This window comes from Chiloscyllium plagiosum, unplaced genomic scaffold (assembly GCF_037043375.1).
Source record: "Chiloscyllium plagiosum isolate Xiang-an unplaced genomic scaffold, Cpla_swu_hap1 HiC_scaffold_13, whole genome shotgun sequence".
Lineage (NCBI taxonomy): Eukaryota > Metazoa > Chordata > Chondrichthyes > Orectolobiformes > Hemiscylliidae > Chiloscyllium > Chiloscyllium plagiosum.
The window spans coordinates 34,428,848-34,455,464 of NW_028270151.1; the positions used below are offsets into that span (position 1 = coordinate 34,428,848).

At 38.1% G+C, this 26,617-nt stretch overlaps 1 protein-coding gene across 1 annotated transcript in view; it reads right to left on the reverse strand.

Annotated features, from left to right (window-relative positions):
- The window catches only part of LOC122556036 (uncharacterized), a 157,486-nt gene that overhangs the window by 41,350 nt on the left and 89,519 nt on the right, over positions 1-26,617 (reverse strand). The window contains exons 41-64 of the mRNA XM_087993954.1: positions 26,148-26,294; positions 23,336-23,485; positions 22,916-23,035; positions 22,103-22,252; positions 19,909-20,058; positions 18,994-19,110; positions 18,544-18,663; positions 17,911-18,060; positions 14,483-14,632; positions 13,568-13,684; positions 13,121-13,237; positions 12,488-12,637; positions 12,068-12,187; positions 11,253-11,402; positions 9,883-10,002; positions 8,830-8,979; positions 7,882-8,001; positions 5,272-5,421; positions 4,337-4,456; positions 3,503-3,652; positions 2,563-2,682; positions 1,726-1,869; positions 986-1,105; positions 353-502 (exon numbers count right to left, since the gene is read on the reverse strand). Of these exons, the coding sequence (XP_087850080.1) occupies positions 353-502; positions 986-1,105; positions 1,726-1,869; positions 2,563-2,682; positions 3,503-3,652; positions 4,337-4,456; positions 5,272-5,421; positions 7,882-8,001; positions 8,830-8,979; positions 9,883-10,002; positions 11,253-11,402; positions 12,068-12,187; positions 12,488-12,637; positions 13,121-13,237; positions 13,568-13,684; positions 14,483-14,632; positions 17,911-18,060; positions 18,544-18,663; positions 18,994-19,110; positions 19,909-20,058; positions 22,103-22,252; positions 22,916-23,035; positions 23,336-23,485; positions 26,148-26,294 (3,252 nt within the window). The remainder of the gene's footprint in view (positions 1-352; positions 503-985; positions 1,106-1,725; positions 1,870-2,562; positions 2,683-3,502; positions 3,653-4,336; positions 4,457-5,271; positions 5,422-7,881; positions 8,002-8,829; positions 8,980-9,882; positions 10,003-11,252; positions 11,403-12,067; positions 12,188-12,487; positions 12,638-13,120; positions 13,238-13,567; positions 13,685-14,482; positions 14,633-17,910; positions 18,061-18,543; positions 18,664-18,993; positions 19,111-19,908; positions 20,059-22,102; positions 22,253-22,915; positions 23,036-23,335; positions 23,486-26,147; positions 26,295-26,617) is intronic.

Sequence of the window (26,617 nt, forward strand, 5' to 3'; positions counted from 1 at the left end):
ACAGATACTGTCGATGATTCAGTAGGAGTAGATGTAGAAACACTTGATGTACCTGAGCAATAAAATTAAAAAATTAATCTTGATTCCCAACATAAACTAATTCCTAATTTTGTCATGAGATGTCAGCAATTTAAATTTTCAGCCGAACTTGTTATGCCTGATAGACACTCTGTGAAACAGTTTGTGCATTCACAGCTGTCACGTTCTGACAATTTTGATGTTAATTTTTTGAAGGATTTGAAATAATTTTGAGTTTTCAGGATACAGTAACTGCTCCAGAACAAAGTCTGGTGTTTATTAGTTCTTGTTTTTATCGACAAGGAAAGAGTGGTTCAGTTTGGTGTGGACTCACCTGTTATTGGCGTAGTGGAGGTCTGCGTACTTGTTGGTTCTGATGTATCAGCTGGTGGAGTCGTGGATGTGGAGGTTGTTATTGTAGTTGTTGATGGTACAGAAGTTGAAGATGATTCAGTTGGACCAGTTGTTGAAACACTTGATGTTCCTGTGCAATACAAAGTTGAGCTTTTTAGAGCAACATTGACTGAATCATAACTGCCCCATGCAATGTGATCATGCTACTTTTGCAGTGGAATTTGTTATGTATGACATTCAGTCCATGAAAAGTCAAGTTTATTTGTAGCTGTTGCATTCGGAGAATTTGTGTGTAAAGTTTTAACAAGAAAACAAATGATTTTGGTGATAAATGTTCCATGGCCATCATTCTCCACTTTGAATCACTCATTTAGAAAACCAACTTAGCCAGAACATGGACTGATGTCACTGAATGTATTCAAGTCGTTAAAGGTGGGAATAGTTGTTATGACAACACGATGTTGTCCACTGACTCAGATCAGCATTTTGACATGTATTTTAAGAATACGTAATGACTTATAGCAAAATCTCTTTTAAAAAATAAAGGAGGTAACTGCTACTTTTCCAGCTGTGATTCTGAAGCAACTCGTCAAATTACCGAAAGTGTGCATACCTGTTGGTTCTGATGTACTTGTTGGTGGATTTGAGGATGTGGAGGTTGTTACTGTCATTGTTGATTGTACAGATACTGAAGATGATTCTGTAGAAGTCGATGTAGAAACACTTGATGTACCTGTGCAATAAAAATCAAAATGTAGCAATAAAAATCAAATGTAGCTCTCTTAGCTTTTTCCAGTTTGCTTAATGTGCACAGTTAATGTGCAGTACCTCTTAAATTTAGCCCACATTTACAACAATGACTATTTTGCATTTAAGATAAAATGCATCCATAAGTTTGTACTCTGTTCTGTTTACTGGGGCTGAGACAAGCTTTCATGAAATATTTTGGTTGGCCATCTTTCTCCAATTTCAATCATGAATTACAAAACCAACTGAACCAGAACATGGATTGATGTCTTTGAATCTTTTCAATTCATTAAAGATGGAATCCAGTTGAAAGACTGAACAATTTTGTGTACTGACTTAGACCAGGGTTTTAACATAAATTTCAAAAATGTGTTTAGAACTTTCAGCAAAATCCGTTTTCAGAAATGTGTTAGTCACTGTTCCTTTTCCAGCTGTGATTCTGAGCAGAAATGTCCTGTGAATGTTACTATTAATGATAATGTTTGAATGATTTCAATTTCTTTCCAAACCATCAGTATACAAACCTGCAATAGGGAAATGTCTGATGCTCATTAGTTCCTGTTGCGACCGAACTGAAACCAGCTGTTCAGTGTGGCGTGGACTCACCTGTTATTGGCAAAGTGGAGGTCTGTGTACTTGTTGGTTCTGATGTATCTGCTGGTGGAGTTGTGGATGTGGAGGTTGTTATTGTAGCTGTTGATGGTGTTGACGATGATTCATTCGGACCAGTTGTTGAAACACTTGATGTACCTGTGCAATTCAAACCAAAATTAGCTTTTAATTACAGCATTGACTGAATCATAACTGCCCCACGCAATGTGGTCACGTTACGTCTTCAGTGGCATTTGTGACATATGACAGTCAGTCCATAAAAAGTGAAGTTTATTTGGAGGTGGTGCTTTCGGAGAGTCCATACGTAAAGTTGTAATGAGAAAACAAATGAATCTGTCCATGAAGCAAATTAGTTTTGTCCGTTCATGGGATGTACTAACCAATCGTTCAGTTCTCTCTAAATTTTTTCCACATTACTCCATGTGCAGAATTAATGTGCATTAACACTCCAATGTGGCCCAGCAATGACAATCCTGCATTTGAGATAAAATGCATCCATTATATAATGTTGCTATTCTATTTATTCGAAATGCGGTAAACTTTGGTGAAAAATGTGACATGTGACATTCTCCACTTGGAGTCACTAATTTAGAAAGCCAGCTTAACCAGAACATGTGCTGATGTCATTGAATCAATTCAAGTCATTGAAGAAGGGACCTGTTGTTGTGACAATACGATTTTGTGTCCTGACTGAGATCAGGGTTTCGAAATCTATTTCAAGAATACGTCATGACTTATAATAAAATCTCTCTTAAAAAATGAGGTAGGTAACTACTGCGTTTCCAGCTGTCATTCTGAGACAACAAGTCATATTACTGGAAGTCTGCATACCTGTTAGTTCTGATGTACTTGGTGGGGGATTTGTGGATGTGGAGGTTGGTATTGTAGTTGTTGATTGAACAGCTGTTGAAGATGATTCAGTGGATGTGGATGTGGAAACACTTGATGTTCCTGTGCAATAAAAATCAAAATGTAGACTAGATTTCCAACATAACCTGACTCTAAACATAGACATCCAATTTCAGAAAGTTAAATTCTAAGCCAAATTTGGAATGCCTGCGAGCTATCTGTAAAAGAGTTCATGCATTGTAGCTGGTACATTCAGACAGTTACTACATTAAACCTTTCAATAAAGCAAAATATTCTGAAAATCTACAGGATAGATACGTCTGTTCCCATTACGTGCAAACCAATCCTTCAGTTCTCTCTCAGTTTTGTCTGGTTTGCTTCATGTGCACAGTTAACGTGCACAAACTCTTAAATTTAGCCCACATTTACAACAATTACGATCATGCATTTGAGATAAAATACATTTGTAAGTTCGTACTCTACTCTGCTTACTGGGTTTGAGTCTAGCTTATCTCAAACGTATTGGTTGGCCATTGTTCTCCACTTTCAATCACTAATTTTCAAAACCAACTGAACCAGACCATAGATTAATGTCTTTGAATCTATTCAATTCAGTAAAGATGGAATCCAGTTGAAGTGACTGCACAATTTTGCGTACTGACTTAGCTCAGGATTTCGATATGTATTATCATAACACATAACAAAATCTCTTTTCACAAATGTGGATAACTCTGTTCCTTTCGCAGCGGTGAATCTGAGCCGAGCAGTGCTGTTAAACTTATTATCAATGATAATGTTTAAATTATTTGAAATGTTTTCCAAACCATCAGTATGCAATAGCTGCAAGAGAGAAATTGCTGATGCTTCTTAGTTCCTGTTGATACCAAACGGAAACCCGTTGTTCAGTTCAGTGTGGACTCACCTGTTATTGGCGGAGTTGTGGTCTGTGTACTTGTTGGTTCGGATGTATCTGTTGGTGGAATCGTGGATGTGGAGGTTGTTGTTGTAGTTGTTGATGGTCCAGATGTTGAAGATGGTTCAGTATGAGCAGTTGTTGAAACACTTGATGTACCTGTGCAATACAAAACACAATTTTGCTTTTAATTACAGTATCCTTGAACCATAACTGCCCCACGCAATGAGACATTGTTACATTTTCAGCTGAATTTGTTATGTAAAACAGTTAGTCCGTGAAAAGTGTAAGCTCATTTGAGCTGTTGTATTCGGAAAGTTCAGGCGTAACATGTTCACTTAAAAACACATTATTGTGTCCATGAAGCAGGTTAGTTTGTCAGTTCCTAGAATGTAGTAACCAATTTGCTCTGAATATTTCCCACATTTCTCCATTTGCAGAACTAATGTGCATTAACACTTCAATTTGGCCCAGCAATGATTATCATACATTTAAAATAAAATGCATCCATTATATAATGTTGCTCTTTTTTTTATTGGAACTGCGAAAATCTTCTGTCAACATGTTGCAGGCCATTGTTCTCCACTTTCAATCAATAATTTACAAAACTAACTTAACTAGAACATGGATTGATGGCATGGAATCTAATCAATTCATTAAAGATTGGACCACTTGTTGTGACAACACAGTGTTGTCCACTAATTCAGATCAGGATGTTGACTTATATTTCAAGAATACGTCATGACTTATAATAAAATCTCTGTTCAAAAACAAGGGAAGTAACTACTGCTTTTCCAGCTGTGACTCTGAGGCAACAAGTCATATTACTGGAAGTCTGCACACCTGTTAGTTCTGATGTACTTGGTGGGGGATTTGTGGATATGGAGGTTGGTATTGTAGGTGATGATTGTACAGGTGTTGAAGATGATTCAGTAGGCATAGATGTAGAAACACTTGATGTACCTGTGCAATAAATATCAAAATTTAGACTAGATTTCCAACATAACATGACTCTTAACATAGCCATCCAATCTCAGAAAGTTAAATTCTAAGCCAAATTTGAAATGCCTGCGAGCCATCTGTAAAAGAGTTAATGCATTTGTAGCTTGTACATTCGGACAGTCGCTACATTAAAGTTTTCAATAAAATAAAATATGTTGTAAGTCTACAGGTTAGATTCATCTGTTCCCAGGACGTGCATAACAATCTTTCAGTTCTCTCCCAGTTTTGTCTGGCTTGCTTCAAGTGCACAGTTAACATGCACTAACTCTTACTTTTAGCCCACATTTACAAAAATGATGATCATACATTTGAAATAAAATGCATCTTGAAGTTCGTACTCTACACTGCTTACTGGGTCTGAGTCTAACTTATCTCAAATGTGTTGGTTGGCCATCGTTCTCCACTTTCAATCTCCAAAATCAATTTAACCAGAACATGGATTGATGTCTTTGAATCTATTCAATTCAGTAAAGATGGAATCCAGTTGAAGTGACTGCACAATTTTGCGTACTGACTTAGCTCAAGGTTTCAACATGTATTATCATAACATATAACAAAATCTCTTTTCAGAAATGTGGATGTCACTGTTTTATTTGCAGCTGTGAATCTGAGCCGAGCAGTGCTATGAACCTTACTATCAATGATAATGTTTAAATTATTTGAAATGTTTTCCAAATCATCAGTATGCAATAGCTGCAAGAGAAAAATTTCTGATGCTTCTTAGTTCCTGTTAATACCCAAACTGAAACCCATTGTTCAGGTCGGTGTGGACTCACCTGTTATTGGCGGAGTGGAGGTCTGTGTACTTGATGGTTCGGATGTATCTGCTGGTGGAGTCGTGGATGTGGAGGCTGTTGTTGTAGTTGTTGATGGGACAGATGTTGAAGATGATTCAGTAGGAACTGTTCTTGAAACACTAGATGTACCTGTGCAGTACAAAACAAAATTTTGCTTTTAATTACAATATTGATTGAACCATAACTGCCTCACGCAATGTGACAATGTTACATTTTCAGCTGAATTCGTTCTGTAAAACAGTTAGTCCGTGAAAAGTGTAAGTTCATTTGAGCTGTTGCAATCGGAGGGTTCACATGTAACGTTTTGCATTAAAAGCAAATTATTGTGTCCATGAAGTAGGTTAGTTTTGTCAGAGCTTTTTCCACCTTTCTCCATGTAGAACATGGAACAAAGAACATGACATTGCGGTGCAGGCCCTTCGGCCTTGACGTTGTGCCGTCCTGTATAACCACTCTGAAGCCCACCTAATTATGCTATTCCATTTTCATCCATATGTTTATCCAATGATCATTTAAATGCCCTTAAATTTGGTGAGTCTCATGCTGTTACAGACAGTATGTTCCACGCCCCTACCACTCTCTGAGTGAAGCAATTACCTCTGAGATCTGCCCTATATCTATCACCCCTCAATTTAAAGTAATGTCTCCTTGTGCTAGCCATCACCGTCTGAGGAAAAGGGCTCTTACTGTCCATCTTATCTAACACTCTGATTATCTTACAGTCTCAACTAAGTCACCTCTCAACCTTCTTCTCTCTTACGAAAATGGCCTCAAGTCCCTCAGCCTTTCCTCACATGACCTTCCCTTCATACCAGGCAACATCCTAGTAAATCCCCTCTGAGCCCTTTCCAAAGCTTCCACATCCTTCCTATAATGTGGTGACCAAAATGGTACACAAAACTCCAAGTGTAGCCACACCAGAGTTTTGTACAGCTGCAGCATGACCTCATGGCTGCGACACTCAATCCCTCTACCAATAAAAGCAAATACATCATATGTCTTCTTAACAACCCTATCAACATGGGTCGCAAATTTCAAGGATCTATGCACTTGGACGCCGAAATCTCTCTGCTCACCTTCACTACCAAGAATCTTACCATTAGCCCAGTACTCTTTATTCCTGTTGCTCCTTCCAAAGTGAATCACCTTACACTTTCCGCTTTAAAGTCCATTTGCCACCTCTCGACCCTGCTCTGCAGCTTATCTATGTCCCTCTGTAACGTACAACATCCTTAACTCTACTGATCTTAGTGTCATCCACAAAGTTACTAACACGTCCTTCTCCACCTTCATCCAGGTCATTGAAGAAAATGACAAAGAGCAGTGGCCCCATAACAGTTCCTTGTGGTACACCATTAGTAACTGATATCCAGGATGAACACTTCCCATCAGCCACCACCCTCTGCCTTCTTGCAGCTAGCCAATTTCTGATCCAAACCACTAAATCACCCTCAATCCCATGCCTAAGTATTTTGTGCAATAGCCGACTGTGGGGAAGCTTATCAAACATCTTACTGAAATCCATATGCACCACATCAACCACTTTACCCTCATCCACCTGTTTGGTCACCTTCCCAAAGAACTCAAAAAGGATTGTGAGGCATGATCTACCTTCACAAAACCATGTTGACTATCCCTAATCAACTTATTCCTCTTTAGATGATTATAAATCCTATATGTATAATGCTTTCCAACACTTTACACTCAACCAAAGTAAGGCTCACTGGTCTATAATTACCAGAGTTGTCTCCACTCCCCTCCTTGAACAAGGGGACAACATTTGCTATCCTCCAGTCTTCTGGCACTATTCCTGTAGACAATGATGACATAAAGATCAAAGACTCTACAATCTCTTCCTTGGCTTTCCAGAGAATCTTAGGATAAATCCCATCTGGCACAGGAGACTTATCTATTTTCACACTTTGCAGAATTGCTAATAACTCCTTCTTGTGAATCTCAATCCCATCTAGTTTAGTAGCCTGTACCTCAGTATTCTCCTTGACAACATTTTCTTTTTACAATGTGAATATTGATGAAAAATTTTAATTTTGCGCTTTTCCTATCTCCTCGGACTCTACGCACAACTTGTCACAATTGTCCGAATTGGACAATATCTTACTCTAGTCTTTCTTTTATTCCTGATGTACCTATAGAAAGCTTCAGGGTTTTCTTTGATCGGGTGCAGAATTAATGCGCATTTACAATGCAGTTTGGTGCAGCAATGACTATCTTGCTTTTGAGATAAAATGCATTCATTGTATAATGTTGCTATTCTCGTCATTGGGATTGTGCTTAACATTGTTCAAAAACGTTCTACGGCCATCATTCTCCACTTTGAATCCCTAATTTATAAAACCAACTTGGACAGAACATGGATTGATGTCATTGAATCGATTGAAGTCATTAAAGATGGGATCCATTGTTGCGACAACACGATTTCGTGCACTGATTCAGATCAGTGTTTTGACACATATTTCAAGGATACATCATGACTTATAATACAATCTCTTTTTTAAAAAGTGGTCAGTAACTGTTGCTCTTCCAGCTGTGATTCTGAGGAACAAGCCATATTAATGGAAGTCTGCATACCTATTGGTTCTGATGTACTTGTTGGTGGATTTGTAGAAATGGAGGTTGGTATTGTAGTTGTTGATTGTACAGGTGTCGAGGATGATTCAGTTGGAGTAGATGTAGAAACACTTGATGTACCTGTGCAATAAAAATCAATTTTTAGTCTTGAATCCACACATAGTCTGACTATTAACTGAGGCATGCAAAGTCAGCGAGTTAAATTGAGAACCAAATTTGTGATGCCTGACAGCCACTCTGTAAAAGAGTTAATACATTTGTTGGTGGTACATTTGGACACTTACGACATTAAAGCTTTCAATAAAACAAAATATTCTGTCCATCTAGCAGGTTAGATTCTTCTGTGCCCTGGATGAGCAATCTTTCAGTTCTCTCAGTTTTTTTCTGGCTTGCTTCAAGTGCACAGTTAATGTGCACAAACTCTTAAATTTAGCCCACATTTGCAACAATGACTATCGTGCATTTGAGATAAAATGCATCTCAACGTTTATACTCTCCTCTGTTCAATGGGACTGACCCTAACTTTTCTCAAACATGTTTCATGGCCATCGTTCTCCACTTTCAATCACTAATTTACAAAACCAACTTTGCCAGAATATGGATTGATTCTTTTTTAATCTAATAATTTCATTAAAGATGGGACCAGTTGAAGTGACCACACAATTTTGCATCCTGACTTAGATCACAGTTTCAATATGTATTTCAAAAGTCTATCATGACTTTAAGCAAAATCTCTTATCAGAAATGTGGTTAGTCACTGTTCCTTTTCCAGCTGTGATTCTGAGCCGACAAATCCTATGTCCCTTACTATCAATGATAATATTTGAAGGATTTGAAATGTTTCCCAAACTATCAGTATGCAATAGCTGCAACAGAGAAATGTCTGATGCTGATTAGCTCCTGGTGCTACCGAACTGAAACCAGTTGTTCATTGTGGCGTGGACTCACCTGTTATTGCTGGAGTGGAGGTCTGCGTACTTGTTGGTTCTGATGTATCTGCTGGTGGAGTCGCGGATGTGGGGGTTGGTATTGTAGTTGTTGATGGTACAGAAGTTGAAGATGATTCAGTAGGAGCAGTTGTTGAAACACTTGATGTATCTGTGCAATATAAACACAATTGAGCTTTTAATTACAGCATTGATTGTACCATAACTGTCCCATGCAAGGTGAACATGTTTCATTTTCAGCACAACATGCTATGTATGTCAGCCAGTCCGTGAAAAGTGAAGTTCATTTGTAGCTGGTGCACTTGGAGAGTTCATACGTAAGATTTTAACTAAAAAAACAAATGATTGTGTCCATCCAGCAGGTTAGTTTTGTCAGTTCCTGTGATGTACTAACAAATCTTGTGTTTCTCTTTGAGTTTGTAACACATTTCTCCTTGTGTAGAATTACTATGCCCCCTATTAACACTTCTATTTGGCCCAGCAATGACTATCATGCATTTGAGATAAATGAGGAGAAAGTGAGGTCTGCAGATGCTGGAGATCAGAGCTGAAAATGTGTTGCTGGAAAAGCGCAGCAGGTCAGGCAGCATCCAGGGAACAGGAGAATCGACATTTCGGGCATAGGGCTTATGCCCGAAATGTCGATTCTCCTGTTCCCTGGATGCTGCCTGACCTGCTGCGCTTTTCCAGCAACACATTTTCAGCATTTGAGATAAATGCATCATTATATAATGTTGCTGTTCTCTTTATTGAGACTGCAGTTAACATTGGCCAAAAATGTTCCATGACCATCATTCTCGACTTGGAATCACTAATTTAGAAAATCAATTTAGCCAGAACACGGACTGATGTCATTGAATCTACTCAAGTCATTACAGATGGGACCAGTTGTTGTGACAACACGGTTAGTGCACTGACTCAGATCAAGGTTTTGAGATGCATTTCAAAATGCATCATGATTTATAATAAAATCTCTTTTTAAAATGATGGAGGTAACCATTGGGTTCAGCTGTGACTCTGAGGCAACAAATCGTATTACCGTAAGTCTGCATACCTGTTGGTTCTGATGTACTTGTTGGTGGATTTGTGGATGTGGAGGTTGGTATTGTAGTTGTTGATTGTACAGATACTGAAGATGATTCAGTAGGAGTCGATGTAGAAACACTTGAGGTGCCTGTGCAATAAAAATCAAAATGTAGTCTTGATTCCCAATATAAACTGATTCTGAATTATGCCATGTAGTATCAGCAAATTAAATTCTGAGCCAAGTTTATTATGCCTGACAGCCTCTCTGTGAAAGAGTTAGTGCATTCATTTCTGGCACATTCAGACAGTTTCAATGTTAATGCTTGAATGGTTTGAAATATTTTTGACTTTTCAGAATACAGTTGCTCCTACAGACCAAAGTCTCATGTTTATTAGTTCTTGTTGTTGTCAACATGGAAAGTGTGGTTCAGTTTGGGGCGGACTCACTTTTTATTGGTTGACTGGAAGTCTGCATTTCTGTTGGTTCTGATGTACTTGTTTGAGGATTTGTAAATGTGGAGGTTGGTATTGTAGTTGTTGATTGCACAGGTACTGAAGATGATTCAGTAGGAATAGAGGTAGAAACACTTGATATACTGTGCAGTAAAAATCAAATTTAGATTTTATTTCCAACATAACCTGACACTTAACTGAGTGATGCAATGTCAGCAAGTGAATTTCTGAACCAAATTTGCAACCTCAGACAGCCATCTGTGAGGGAATTAGTGCGTTTGTTGCCAGTACATTCGGACAGTTGTGACATTAAGTCTTGCAATAAAATAAAATATTCTGTCCATCTGGCAGATTAGATTCTTCTGTTCCCAGGACGGTTAAAACAATCTTTCAGTTCTCTCTCAGCATTTTCCAGCTTGCTTCATGTACACAGTTAATGTGCACTAACTCTTGAACTTAGCCCACATTTACATCGATGACTATTGTGCATTTGATATAAAATGCATCTATAAGTTTATACTCTATTCTGTTTATTGGGGCTGAGACTAACTAATGCTAAACATGTTACTTGGCCATCTTTCTCCACTTTTAATCATGAATTTACAAAACCAACTGAACCAGAACATGGGTTGATGGTTTTGAATCTATTCAATTCATTAAAGATGGAATGCAATTGAAGTGACTGCACAATTTTGCCTACTGACATATGTATTTCATGACTTTCAGCCAAATCTCTTTTCAGAAATGTGGTTAGTCACTGTTCCTTTTCCAGCTGTGATTCTGCCCAAAATATCCTGTGACCCTTACTATTAATGATAATGTTTGAAGGATTTCACATGTTTCCCAAACCATCAGTATATAAACCTGTAATAGAGACATGTCTGATGCTGATTAGTTCCTATTGCGACTGAACTGAAACCAGTTGTTCAGTGTGGCGTGACTCACCTGTTATTGGCAAAGTGGAGGTCTGTGTACTTGTTGGTTCTGATGTATCTGCTGGTGGAGTGGTGGACGTGGAGGTTGTTATTGTAGTTGTTGATGGGACAGATGTTGAAGATGATTCAGTTGGACCAGTTGTTGAAACACTTGATATTCCTGTGCAATACAAAGCACAATTTAGATTTTTATTACAACATTGACTTAACCATAAGGGCCCCATGCAATGGGATCATGCCACATTTGCAGCAGAATTTGTTATGTATGAAAGTTCCTCCGAAAAATGTGAAGTTCATTTGTAGCTGGCGTATTCGGAGAGATTGTATGTGTAGTTTTCACTTAAAACAAATTATTGTGTCAGTTCCTGGGATGTACTCACCAATCTTTCAGTTCCCTCTGGGTTTCTCCCACATTCTTCCATATGCAGAATTAATGTGCATTAACACTTCAATTTGACCCAGCAATGACTATCAGGCATTTGAGATAAAATGCATCCATTGTATAATGTTGCTGTCCTCTTTATTGGGACTACGGCTGACTTTGGTCAAGAATGTTCCATGGCCATCATTCTCCACTTTGAATCACTACTTTAGAAAGCCAACTTAACCAGAACATGGACTGATGTCATTGAATCTATTCAAGTCATTACAGATGGGACCAGTTGTTGTGACAACATGATTTTGTGAACTGACACAGATCAAAGTTTTGAGATGTATTTCAAGAGTGCATTATAATAAAATGTCTTTTTAAAAATTACGTAAGTAAGTGTTGGATTTCAGCTGTCACTCTGAGGTAACAAATCATATTACCATAAGTTTGCATACCTGTTGGTTCTGATGTACTTGTTGTTGGAAATGTGGATGTGGGGGTTGGTGTTGTAGTTGTTGATTGTACAGATACTGTCGATGATTCAGTAGGAGTAGATGTAGAAACACTTGATGTACCTGAGCAATAAAATTAAAAAATTAATCTTGATTCCCAACATAAACTAATTCCTAATTTTGTCATGAGATGTCAGCAATTTAAATTCTCAGCCGAACTTGTTATGCCTGATAGACACTCTGTGAAACAGTTTGTGCATTCACAGCTCTCACATTCTGACAATTTTGATGTTAATTTTTTGAAGGATTTGAAATAATTTTGAGTTTTCAGGATACAGTTACTGCTCCAGAACAAAGTCTGGTGTTTATTAGTTCTTGTATTTATCGACAAGGAAAGAGTGGTTCAGTTTGGTGTGGACTCACCTGTTATTGGCGTAGTAGAGGTCTGTGTACTTGTTGGTTCTGATGTATCAGCTGGTGGAGTCGTGGATGTGGAGGTTGTTATTGTAGTTGTTGATGGTACAGATGTTGAAGATGATTCAGTCGGAGCAGTTGTTGAAACACTTGATGTTCCTGTGCAATACAAAGTTGAGCTTTTAAGAGCAACATTGACTGAATCATAACTGCCCCATGCAATGTGATCATGCTACTTTTGCAGTGGAATTTGTTATGTATGACATTCAGTCCATGAAAAGTCAAGTTTATTTGTAGCTGTTGCATTCGGAGAATTTGGGTGTAAAGTTTTAACAAGAAAACAAATGATTTTGGTGATAAATGTTCCATGGCCATCATTCTCCACTTTGAATCACTCATTTAGAAAACCAACTGAGCCAGAACATGGACTGATGTCATTGAATGTATTCAAGTCGTTAAAGGTGGGACCAGTTGTTATGACAACACGATGTTGTCCACTGACTCAGATCAGGATTTTGACATGTATTTTAAGAATACGTCATGACTTATAGCAAAATCTCTTTTAAAAAATAAAGGAGGTAACTGCTACTTTTCCAGCTGTGATTCTGAAGCAACTCGTCAAATTACCGAAAGTGTGCATACCTGTTGGTTCTGATGTACTTGTTGGTGGATTTGAGGATGTGGAGGTTGTTACTGTCATTGTTGATTGTACAGATACTGAAGATGATTCTGTAGTCGATGTAGAAACACTTGATGTACCTGTGCAATAAAAATCAAATTGTAGTCTTCATTCCCAACATACACTGATTCTTAAATTATGCCATGTAGTCTCAGCAATTTAAATTCTGAGCCAAATTTGTTATGCCTGATAGCCACTCTGTGAAAGAGTTCGCGCAAACATAGCTAGCACACTCAGACAGTTTCAATGTTAATGCTTGAATGATTTGAAATATTTTTGAATTTTCAGAATACAGTTGCTCCTGCAGACCAAAGTCTGATGTTTATTAGTTCTTGTTGGTTTTGAGATGGAAAGAGTGGTTTAGTTTGGGGTTGACTCACTTCTTATTGATGGACTGAAAGTCTGCATACCTGTTGGTACTGATGTACTTGGCGGATTTGTAGATGTGGAGGTTGGTATGGGAGTTGTTGATTGTAGAGATACTGAGGATGATTCAGTAGGAATAGATGTGGAAACACTTGATGTGTCTGTGCAATAAAAAACAAATTTAGACTTTATTTCCAACACGTCAACAAGTGAATTTCTGAACCAAATTTGTAATGTCTGAGAGCCATTTGTGAGGACATTAATGCATTTTTTGCCGGTACATTCGGACAGTTGTGACATTAAGTCTTTCAATAAAATAAAATATTCTGTCCATCTAGCAGATTAGATTCTTCTGTTCCCACAGCATGCAAAACAATCATTCAGTTCTCTCACAGGATTTTCCAGTTTCATATGCACAGTTAATGTGCAGTAACTCTTAAATTTAGCCCACATTTACAACAATGACTATTTTGCATTTAAGATAAAATGCATCTATAAATTTGTACTCTATTCTGTTTATTGGGGCTGTGACTAGCTTTCATGAAACATTTTGGTGGGCCATCTTTCTCCAATTTCAATCATGAAGTTACAAAACCAACTGAACCAGAACATGGATTGATGTCTTTGAATCTTTTCAATTCATTAAAGATGGAATCCAGTTGAAATGACTGCACAATTTTGACTATTGACTTAAATCAGGGTTTCAACATGTGTTTCAAAATGTGTCTTGATTTCAGCAAAACCTCTTTACAGAAATGTGGTTAGTCATTGTTCCTTTTCCAGCTGTGATTCTGAGCCAAAATATCCTGTGACCCTTTCTATTAATGATAATGCTTGAAGGATTTCAAATGGTTCCCAAACAATCAGTATACAATAGCTGCAACCGAGAAATATCTGACGCTCATTAGTTCCTGTTGTGACCAAACTGAAACTACTTGTTCAGAGTGGTGCGGACTCACCTGTGAATGGTGGAGTCGAGGTCTGCGTACTTGTGGGTTCTGATGTACCTGCTGGTGGAGTCGTGGATGTGGAGGTTGGTATTGTAGTTGTTGATGGTACAGAAGTTGAAGATGATTCAGTAGGGGCAGTTATTGAAACACTTGATGTATCTGTGCAATACAAAACAAAATTTTGCCTTTAATTACAAATTGATTGAATCATAACAGGCCAATGCAATGTGATCATGCTACTTTTACAGTGGAATTAGTTATTTATGTAAGTCAGTCCATGAAAAGTGAAGTTCGTTTGTAGCTGGTGCATTTGGAGAGTTTGTATGTAAAGATTTCACTTAAAACCAAATGATTGTGTCCATCCAGCAGTTTAATTTTGTCAGTTCCTGGGATAGACTAACCAATCTTTCAGTTCTAGGTTTTTTTGCACATTACTCCATGTGCATTAACACTCCAATGTGGCCCAGCAATGACAATCATGCATTTGAGATAAAATGCATCCATTATATAATGTTGCTGTCTTCTTTTTTGGGACTGTGGTTAACTTTGGTTAAGAATGTTCCATGGCCATCATTCTCCACTTTGAATCGCTACTTTAGAAAGCCAACTTAGCCAGAACATGGACTGATGTCATTGAAACTATTCAAGTCATTACAGATGGGACCAGTTGTTGTGACAACACGGTTAGTGCACTGACTCAGATCAAGGTTTTGAGATGCATTTCAAAATGCATCATGATTTATAATAAAATCTCTTTTTAAAATGATGGAGGTAACCATTGGGTTCAGCTGTGACTCTGAGGCAACAAATCGTATTACCGTAAGTCTGCATACCTGTTTGTTCTGATGTACTTGTTGGTGGATTTGTGGATGTGGAGGTTAGTATTGTAGTTGTTGATTGTACAGATACTGAAGATGATTCAGTAGGAGTCGATGTAGAAACACTTGAGGTGCCTGTGCAATAAAAATCAAAATGTAGTCTTGATTCCCAACATAAACTGATTCTGAATTATGCCATGTAGTATCGGCAAATTAAATTCTGAGCCAAGTTTATTATGCCTGGCAGCCTCTCTGTGAAAGAGTTAGTGCATTCATTTCTGGCACATTCAGACAGTTTCAATGTTAATGCTTGAATGGTTTGAAATATTTTTGACTTTTCAGAATACAGTTGCTCCTACAGACCAAAGTCTCATGTTTATTAGTTCTTGTTGTTGTCAACATGGAAAGTGTGGTTCAGTTTGGGGCGGACTCACTTCTTATTGGTTGACTGGAAGTCTGCATTTCTGTTGGTTCTGATGTACTTGTTTGTGGATTTGTAAATGTGGAGGTTGGTATTGTAGTTGTTATTGCACAGGTACTGAAGATGATTCAGTAGGAATAGAGGTAGAAACACTTGATATACTGTGCAGTAAAAATCAAATTTAGATTTTATTTCCAACATAACCTGACTCTTAACTGAGTGATGCAATGTCAGCAAGTGAATTTCTGAACCAAATTTGCAACCTCAGACAGCCATCTGTGAGGGAATTAGTGCGTTTGTTGCCAGTACATTCGGACAGTTGTGACATTAAGTCTTGCAATAAAATAAAATATTCTGTCCATCTGGCAGATTAGATTCTTCTGTTCCCAGGACGGTTAAAACAATCTTTCAGTTCTCTCTCAGCATTTTCCAGCTTGCTTCATGTACACAGTTAATGTGCACTAACTCTTGAACTTAGCCCACATTTACATCGATGACTATTGTGCATTTGATATAAAATGCATCTATAAGTTTATACTCTATTCTGTTTATTGGGGCTGAGACTAACTAATGCTAAACATGTTACTTGGCCATCTTTCTCCACTTTTAATCATGAATTTACAAAACCAACTGAACCAGAACATGGGTTGATGGTTTTGAATCTATTCAATTCATTAAAGATGGAATGCAATTGAAGTGACTGCACAATTTTGCCTACTGACATATGTATTTCATGACTTTCAGCCAAATCTCTTTTCAGAAATGTGGTTAGTCACTGTTCCTTTTCCAGCTGTGATTCTGCCCAAAATGTCCTGTGACCCTTACTATTAATGATAATGTTTGAAGGATTTCACATGTTTCCCAAACCATCAGTATATAAACCTGTAATAGAGACATGTCTGATGCTGATTAGTTCCTATTGCGACTGAACTGAAACCAGTTGTTCAGTGTGGCGTGACTCACCTGTTATTGGCAAAGTGGAGGTCTGTGTACTTGTTGGTTCTGATGTATCTGCTGGTGGAGTGGTGGACGTGGAGGTTGTTATTGTAGTTGTTGATGGGACAGATGTTGAAGATGATTCAGTTGGACCAGTTGTTGAAACACTTGATATTCCTGTGCAATACAAAGCACAATTTAGATTTTTATTACAACATTGACTTAACCATAAGGGCCCCATGCAATGGGATCATGCCACATTTGCAGCAGAATTTGTTATGTATGAAAGTTCCTCCGAAAAATGTGAAGTTCATTTGTAGCTGGCGTATTCGGAGAGATTGTATGTGTAGTTTTCACTTAAAACAAATTATTGTGTCAGTTCCTGGGATGTACTCACCAATCTTTCAGTTCCCTCTGGGTTTCTCCCACATTCTTCCATATGCAGAATTAATGTGCATTAACACTTCAATTTGACCCAGCAATGACTATCAGGCATTTGAGATAAAATGCATCCATTGTATAATGTTGCTGTCCTCTTTATTGGGACTACGGCTGACTTTGGTCAAGAATGTTCCATGGCCATCATTCTCCACTTTGAATCACTACTTTCGAAAGCCAACTTAACCAGAACATGGACTGATGTCATTGAATCTATTCAAGTCATTACAGATGGGACCAGTTGTTGTGACAACATGATTTTGTGAACTGACACAGATCAAAGTTTTGAGATGTATTTCAAGAGTGCATTATAATAAAATGTCTTTTTAAAAATTACGTAAGTAAGTGTTGGATTTCAGCTGTCACTCTGAGGTAACAAATCATATTACCATAAGTTTGCATACCTGTTGGTTCTGATGTACTTGTTGTTGGAAATGTGGATGTGGAGGTTGGTGTTGTAGTTGTTGATTGTACAGATACTGTCGATGATTCAGTAGGAGTAGATGTAGAAACACTTGATGTACCTGAGCAATAAAATTAAAAAATTAATCTTGATTCCCAACATAAACTAATTCCTAATTTTGTCATGAGATGTCAGCAATTTAAATTCTCAGCCGAACTTGTTATGCCTGATAGACACTCTGTGAAACAGTTTGTGCATTCACAGCTCTCACATTCTGACAATTTTGATGTTAATTTTTTGAAGGATTTGAAATAATTTTGAGTTTTCAGGATACAGTAACTGCTCCAGAACAAAGTCTGGTGTTTATTAGTTCTTGTATTTATCGACAAGGAAAGAGTGGTTCAGTTTGGTGTGGACTCACCTGTTATTGGCGTAGTAGAGGTCTGTGTACTTGTTGGTTCTGATGTATCAGCTGGTGGAGTCGTGGATGTGGAGGTTGTTATTGTAGTTGTTGATGGTACAGATGTTGAAGATGATTCAGTCGGAGCAGTTGTTGAAACACTTGATGTTCCTGTGCAATACAAAGTTGAGCTTTTAAGAGCAACATTGACTGAATCATAACTGCCCCATGCAATGTGATCATGCTACTTTTGCAGTGGAATTTGTTATGTATGACATTCAGTCCATGAAAAGTCAAGTTTATTTGTAGCTGTTGCATTCGGAGAATTTGTGTGTAAAGTTTTAACAAGAAAACAAATGATTTTGGTGATAAATGTTCCATGGCCATCATTCTCCACTTTGAATCACTCATTTAGAAAACCAACTGAGCCAGAACATGGACTGATGTCATTGAATGTATTCAAGTCGTTAAAGGTGGGACCAGTTGTTATGACAACACGATGTTGTCCACTGACTCAGATCAGGATTTTGACATGTATTTTAAGAATACGTCATGACTTATAGCAAAATCTCTTTTAAAAAATAAAGGAGGTAACTGCTACTTTTCCAGCTGTGATTCTGAAGCAACTCGTCAAATTACCGAAAGTGTGCATACCTGTTGGTTCTGATGTACTTGTTGGTGGATTTGAGGATGTGGAGGTTGTTACTGTCATTGTTGATTGTACAGATACTGAAGATGATTCTGTAGAAGTCGATGTAGAAACACTTGATGTACCTGTGCAATAAAAATCAAATTGTAGTCTTCATTCCCAACATACACTGATTCTTAAATTATGCCATGTAGTCTCAGCAATTTAAATTCTGAGCCAAATTTGTTATGCCTGATAGCCACTCTGTGAAAGAGTTCGCGCAAACATAGCTAGCACACTCAGACAGTTTCAATGTTAATGCTTGAATGATTTGAAATATTTTTGAATTTTCAGAATACAGTTGCTCCTGCAGACCAAAGTCTGATGTTTATTAGTTCTTGTTGGTTTTGAGATGGAAAGAGTGGTTTAGTTTGGGGTTGACTCACTTCTTATTGATGGACTGAAAGTCTGCATACCTGTTGGTACTGATGTACTTGGCGGATTTGTAGATGTGGAGGTTGGTATGGGAGTTGTTGATTGTAGAGATACTGAGGATGATTCAGTAGGAATAGATGTGGAAACACTTGATGTGTCTGTGCAATAAAAAACAAATTTAGACTTTATTTCCAACACGTCAACAAGTGAATTTCTGAACCAAATTTGTAATGTCTGAGAGCCATTTGTGAGGACATTAATGCATTTGTTGCCGGTACATTCGGACAGTTGTGACATTAAGTCTTTCAATAAAATAAAATATTCTGTCCATCTAGCAGATTAGATTCTTCTGTTCCCACAGCATGCAAAACAATCATTCAGTTCTCTCACAGGATTTTCCAGTTTCATATGCACAGTTAATGTGCAGTAACTCTTAAATTTAGCCCACATTTACAACAATGACTATTTTGCATTTAAGATAAAATGCATCTATAAATTTGTACTCTATTCTGTTTATTGGGGCTGTGACTAGCTTTCATGAAACATTTTGGTGGGCCATCTTTCTCCAATTTCAATCATGAAGTTACAAAACCAACTGAACCAGAACATGGATTGATGTCTTTGAATCTTTTCAATTCATTAAAGATGGAATCCAGTTGAAATGACTGCACAATTTTGACTATTGACTTAAATCAGGGTTTCAACATGTGTTTCAAAATGTGTCTTGATTTCAGCAAAACCTCTTTACAGAAATGTGGTTAGTCATTGTTCCTTTTCCAGCTGTGATTCTGAGCCAAAATATCCTGTGACCCTTTCTATTAATGATAATGCTTGAAGGATTTCAAATGGTTCCCAAACAATCAGTATACAATAGCTGCAACCGAGAAATATCTGACGCTCATTAGTTCCTGTTGTGACCAAACTGAAACTACTTGTTCAGAGTGGTGCGGACTCACCTGTGAATGGTGGAGTCGAGGTCTGCGTACTTGTGGGTTCTGATGTAGCTGCTGGTGGAGTCGTGGATGTGGAGGTTGGTATTGTAGTTGTTGATGGTACAGAAGTTGAAGATGATTCAGTAGGGGCAGTTATTGAAACACTTGATGTATCTGTGCAATACAAAACAAAATTTTGCCTTTAATTACAAATTGATTGAATCATAACAGGCCAATGCAATGTGACCATGCTACTTTTACAGTGGAATTAGTTATTTATGTAAGTCAGTCCATGAAAAGTGAAGTTCGTTTGTAGCTGGTGCATTTGGAGAGTTTGTATGTAAAGATTTCACTTAAAACCAAATGATTGTGTCCATCCAGCAGTTTAATTTTGTCAGTTCCTGGGATAGACTAACCAATCTTTCAGTTCTAGGTTTTTTTGCACATTACTCCATGTGCATTAACACTCCAATGTGGCCCAGCAATGACAATCATGCATTTGAGATAAAATGCATCCATTATATAATGTTGCTGTCTTCTTTTTTGGGACTGTGGTTAACTTTGGTTAAGAATGTTCCATGGCCATCATTCTCCACTTTGAATCGCTACTTTAGAAAGCCAACTTAGCCAGAACACGGACTGATGTCATTGAAACTACTCAAGTCATTACAGATGGGACCAGTTGTTGTGACAATACGGTTAGTGCACTGACTCAGATCAAGGTTTTGAGATGCATTTCAAAATGCATCATGACTTATAATAAAATCTCTTTTTAAAATGATGGAGGTAACCATTGGGTTCAGCTGTGACTCTGAGGCAACAAATCGTATTACCGTAAGTCTGCATACCTGTTTGTTCTGATGTACTTGTTGGTGGATTTGTGGATGTGGAGGTTGGTATTGTAGTTGTTGATTGTACAGATACTGAAGATGATTCAGTAGGAGTCGATGTAGAAACACTTGAGGTGCCTGTGCAATAAAAATCAAAATGTAGTCTTGATTCCCAACATAAACTGATTCTGAATTATGCCATGTAGTATCGGCAAATTAAATTCTGAGCCAAGTTTATTATGCCTGGCAGCCTCTCTGTGAAAGAGTTAGTGCATTCATTTCTGGCACATTCAGACAGTTTCAATGTTAATGCTTGAATGGTTTGAAATATTTTTGACTTTTCAGAATACAGTTGCTCCTACAGACCAAAGTCTCATGTTTATTAGTTCTTGTTGTTGTCAACATGGAAAGTGTGGTTCAGTTTGGGGCGGACTCACTTCTTATTGGTTGACTGGAAGTCTGCATTTCTGTTGGTTCTGATGTACTTGTTTGTGGATTTGTAAATGTGGAGGTTGGTATTGTAATTGTTGATTGCACAGGTACTGAAGATGATTCAGTAGGAATAGAGGTAGAAACACTTGATATACTGTGCAGTAAAAATCAAATTTAGATTTTATTTCCAACATAACCTGACTCTTAACTGAGTGATGCAATGTCAGCAAGTGAATTTCTGAACCAAATTTGCAACCTCAGACAGCCATCTGTGAGGGAATTAGTGCGTTTGTTGCCAGTACATTCGGACAGTTGTGACATTAAGTCTTGCAATAAAATAAAATATTCTGTCCATCTGGCAGATTAGATTCTTCTGTTCCCAGGACGGTTAAAACAATCTTTCAGTTCTCTCTCAGCATTTTCCAGCTTGCTTCATGTACACAGTTAATGTGCAATAACTCTTGAACTTAGCCCACATTTACATCGATGACTATTGTGCATTTGATATAAAATGCATCTATAAGTTTATACTCTATTCTGTTTATTGGGGCTGAGACTAACTAATGCTAAACATGTTACTTGGCCATCTTTCTCCACTTTTAATCATGAATTTACAAAACCAACTGAACCAGAACATGGGTTGATGGTTTTGAATCTATTCAATTCATTAAAGATGGAATGCAATTGAAGTGACTGCACAATTTTGCCTACTGACATATGTATTTCATGACTTTCAGCCAAATCTCTTTTCAGAAATGTGGTTAGTCACTGTTCCTTTTCCAGCTGTGATTCTGCCCAAAATGTCCTGTGACCCTTACTATTAATGATAATGTTTGAAGGATTTCACATGTTTCCCAAACCATCAGTATATAAACCTGTAATAGAGACATGTCTGATGCTGATTAGTTCCTATTGGAACTGAACTGAAACCAGTTGTTCAGTGTGGCGTGACTCACCTGTTATTGGCAAAGTGGAGGTCTGTGTACTTGTTGGTTCTGATGTATCTGCTGGTGGAATGGTGGACGTGGAGGTTGTTATTGTAGTTGTTGATGGGACAGATGTTGAAGATGATTCAGTTGGACTAGTTGTTGAAACACTTGACATTCCTGTGCAATACAAAGCACAATTTAGATTTTCATTACAACATTGACTTAACCATAAGGGCCCCATGCAATGGGATCATGCCACATTTGCAGCGGAATTTGTTATGTATAAAAGTTCCTCCGAAAAATGTGAAGTTCATTTGTAGCTGGCGTATTCGGAGAGATTGTATGTGTAGTTTTCACTTAAAACAAATTATTGTGTCAGTTCCTGGGATGTACTCGCCAATCTTTCAGTTCCCTCTGGGTTTGTCCCACAATCTTCCATATGCAGAATTAATGTGCATTAACACTTCAATTTGACCCAGCAATGACTATCAGGCATTTGAGATAAAATGCATCCATTGTATAATGTTGCTGTCCTCTTTTTTGGGACTACGGCTGACTTTGGTCAAGAATATTCCATGGCCATCATTCTCCACTTTGAATCACTACTTTAGAAAGCCAACTTAACCAGAACATGGACTGATGTCATTGAATCTATTCAAGTCATTAGATGGGACCAGTTGTTGTGACAACATGATTTTGTGAACTGACACAGATCAAAGTTTTGAGATGTATTTCAAGAGTGCATTATAATAAAATGTCTATTTAAAAATTACGTAAGTAAGTGTTGGATTTCAGCTGTCACTCTGAGGTAACAAATCATATTACCATAAGTTTGCATACCTGTTGGTTCTGATGTACTTGTTGTTGGAAATGTGGATGTGGAGGTTGGTGTTGTAGTTGTTGATTGTACAGATACTGTCGATGATTCAGTAGGAGTAGATGTAGAAACACTTGATGTACCTGAGCAATAAAATTAAAAAATTAATCTTGATTCCCAACATAAACTAATTCCTAATTTTGTCATGAGATGTCAGCAATTTAAATTCTCAGCCGAACTTGTTATGCCTGATAGACACTCTGTGAAACAGTTTGTGCATTCACAGCTGTCACGTTCTGACAATTTTGATGTTAATTTTTTGAAGGATTTGAAATAATTTTGAGTTTTCAGGATACAGTTACTGCTCCAGAACAAAGTCTGGTGTTTATTAGTTCTTGTATTTATCGACAAGGAAAGAGTGGTTCAGTTTGGTGTGGACTCACCTGTTATTGGCGTAGTAGAGGTCTGTGTACTTGTTGATTCTGATGTATCAGCTGGTGGAGTCGTGGATGTGGAGGTTGTTATTGTAGTTGTTGATGGTACAGATGTTGAAGATGATTCAGTCGGACCAGTTGTTGAAACACTTGATGTACCTGTGCAATTCAAACCAAAATTAGCTTTTAATTACAGCATTGACTGAATCATAACTGCCCCATGCAATGTGGTCACGTTACGTCTTCAGTGGCATTTGTGACATATGACAGTCAGTCCATAAAAAGTGAAGTTTATTTGGAGGTGGTGCTTTCGGAGAGTCCATACGTAAAGTTGTAATGAGAAAACAAATGAATCTGTCCATGAAGCAAATTAGTTTTGTCCGTTCATGGGATGTACTAACCAATCGTTCAGTTCTCTCTAAATTTTTTCCACATTACTCCATGTGCAGAATTAATGTGCATTAACACTCCAATGTGGCCCAGCAATGACAATCCTGCATTTGAGATAAAATGCATCCATTATATAATGTTGATATTCTATTTATTCGAAATGCGGTTAACTTTGGTGAAAAATGTGACATGTGACATTCTCCACTTGGAGTCACTAATTTAGAAAGCCAGCTTAACCAGAACATGTGCTGATGTCATTGAATCAATTTAAGTCATTGAAGAAGGGACCTGTTGTTGTGACAATACGATTTTGTGTCCTGACTGAGATCAGAGTTTCGAAATCTATTTCAAGAATACGTCATGACTTATAATAAAATCTCTCTTAAAAAATGAGGTAGGTAACTACTGCGATTCCAGCTGTGACTCTGAGACAACAAGTCATATTACTGGAAGTCTGCATATCTGTTGGTTCTGATGTACTTGTTGGTGGAGTTGTGGATGTGGAGGTTGGTGTAGTAGTTGTTGATAGTAAAGATTAGATTACTTTACAGTGTGGAATTAGATTAGATTAGATTACTTTACAGTGTGGAAACAGGCCCTTCGGCCCAACAAGTCCACACCGACCCGCCGAAGCGCAAACCACCCATACCCCTACATTTACCCCTTACCTAACACTACGGACAATTTAGCATGGCCAATTCACCTGACTTGCACATCTTTGGACTGTGGGAGGAAACCGGAGCACCCGGAGGAAACCCACGCAGACACGGGGAGAATGTGCAAACTCCACACAGTCAGTCGCCTGAGGCGGGAATTGAACCCGGGTCTCTGGCGCTGCGAGGCAGCAGTGCTAACCACTGTGCCACCGTGCCACCCACCATTCTGAAGATGATTCAGCAGGAGACGAGGTCGAAACACTAGATGTACCTGTTCAATAAAAAACACTAATTCGTCTTGATTCCCAACATAAGCGGATTCTTAATTATGCAAAGTCATGTTGGCAATTTAAACTCTGAGCCAATTTGGTTATGCCTGATTGCCACTCTGTGAAAGAGTTAGTGCATTCATTGCTGGCACATTCACACAGTTTGAATGTTAATGTTTGAAGGATTTGAAATGCTTTTGCATTTTCAGAATATAGTTGCTGCTACAAACCAAAGTCTGATGCTTATTAGTTCTCATTTTAATTGCTATTGAAACAGTGGTTCAGTTTGGTGTGGACTCACTTTTTATTGATGGACTGGTGATCTGCATACCTGTTAGTTCTGATGTACTTGGTGATGGATTTGTGGATGTGGAGGTTTGTAGATTAGATTAGATTAGATTACAGTGTGGAAACAGGCCCTTCGGCCCAACAAGTCCACACCGACCCGCCGAAGCGAAACCCACCCATACCCCTACATTTACCCCTTACCTAGCACTACGGGCAATTTAGTGTGGCCAATTCACCTGACCCTGCACATCTTTGTGATGTGGGAGGAAACCGGAGCAACCGGAGGAAACCCACGCAGACACGGGGAGAACGTGCAAATTCCACACAGTCAGTCGCCTGAGGCGGGAATTCAACCCGGGTCTCTGGCGCTGTGAGGCAGCAGTGCTAACCACTGTGCCACCGTGCCACCCACAAATTGTAGTTGTTGTATTGTAGTTGTTGATTGTACAGCTGTTGAAGATGATTCAGTGGATGTGGATATGGAAACACTTGATGTACCTGTGCAATAAAAATCAAAATGTAGACTAGATTTCCAACATAACCTGACTCTAAACATAGACATCCAATGTCAGAAAGTTAAATTCTAAGCCAAATTTGGAATGCCTGTGAGCTATCTGTAAAAGGGTTCATGCATTTGTAGCTGGTACATTCAGACAGTTACTACATTAAACCTTTCAATAAAACAAAATATTCGGAAAATCTGTGTCTGTGCCCAGAACGTGCAAACAAACCTTTCAGTTCTCTCTCAGATTTGTCTAGTTTGCGTCATGCGCACAGTTATCGTAGACTAACTCTTAAATTTAGCCCACATTTACAACAATAACAATCATGCATTTGAGACAAAATGCATTTGTAAGTTCGTACTCTAATCTGCTTACTGGGTCTGATTCTAACTTATCTATTCAATTCAGTAAAGATGGAATCCAGTTGAAGTGAATGCACAATTTTGCGTACTGACTTAGCTCGGAGTTTCAACATGTATTATCATAACATATAAAAAAATCTCTTTTCGGAAATGTGGATATCACTGTTCCTTTTGCAGCTGTGAATCTGAGCAGAGCAGTGCTGCGAACCTTACTATCAATGATAATGTTTAAAGGATTTGAAATGTTTTCCAAACCATCAGTTTGCAATAGCTGCAGGAGAGAAATTTCTGATGCTTCTTAGTTCCTTTTGACTCCAAAGGGAAACCCCTTGTTCAGTTTGGTGTGGATTCACCTGTTATTGGCAGAGTGGAGGTCTGTGTACTTGTTGGTTCGGATGTATCTGCTGGTGGAGTCGTGGATGTGGAGGTTGTTGTTGTAGTTGTTGATGGTATAAACGTTGAAGATGAAGTCGGAGCAGTTGTTGAAACACTTGATGCACCTGTGCAATACAAAACAAAATTTTGCTTTTAATTACAATCTTGATTGAACCATAACTGCTTCACGCAATGTGACATTGTTACATTTTCAGCTGAATTTGTTCTGTAAAACAGTTAGTCCGTGGACAGTGTAAGTCCATTTGAGCTGTTGTATTCGGAAAGTTCAGACGTAACATGTTCACTTAAAAACAAATTTTGTGTCCATGAAGCAGGTTAGTTTTGTTAGATCCTAGAATGTAGTAACCAATCCTTCCGTTTGCTCTGAATATTTCCAACATTTCTCCATTTGCAGAACTAATGTGTATCAACACTTCAATTTGGCCCA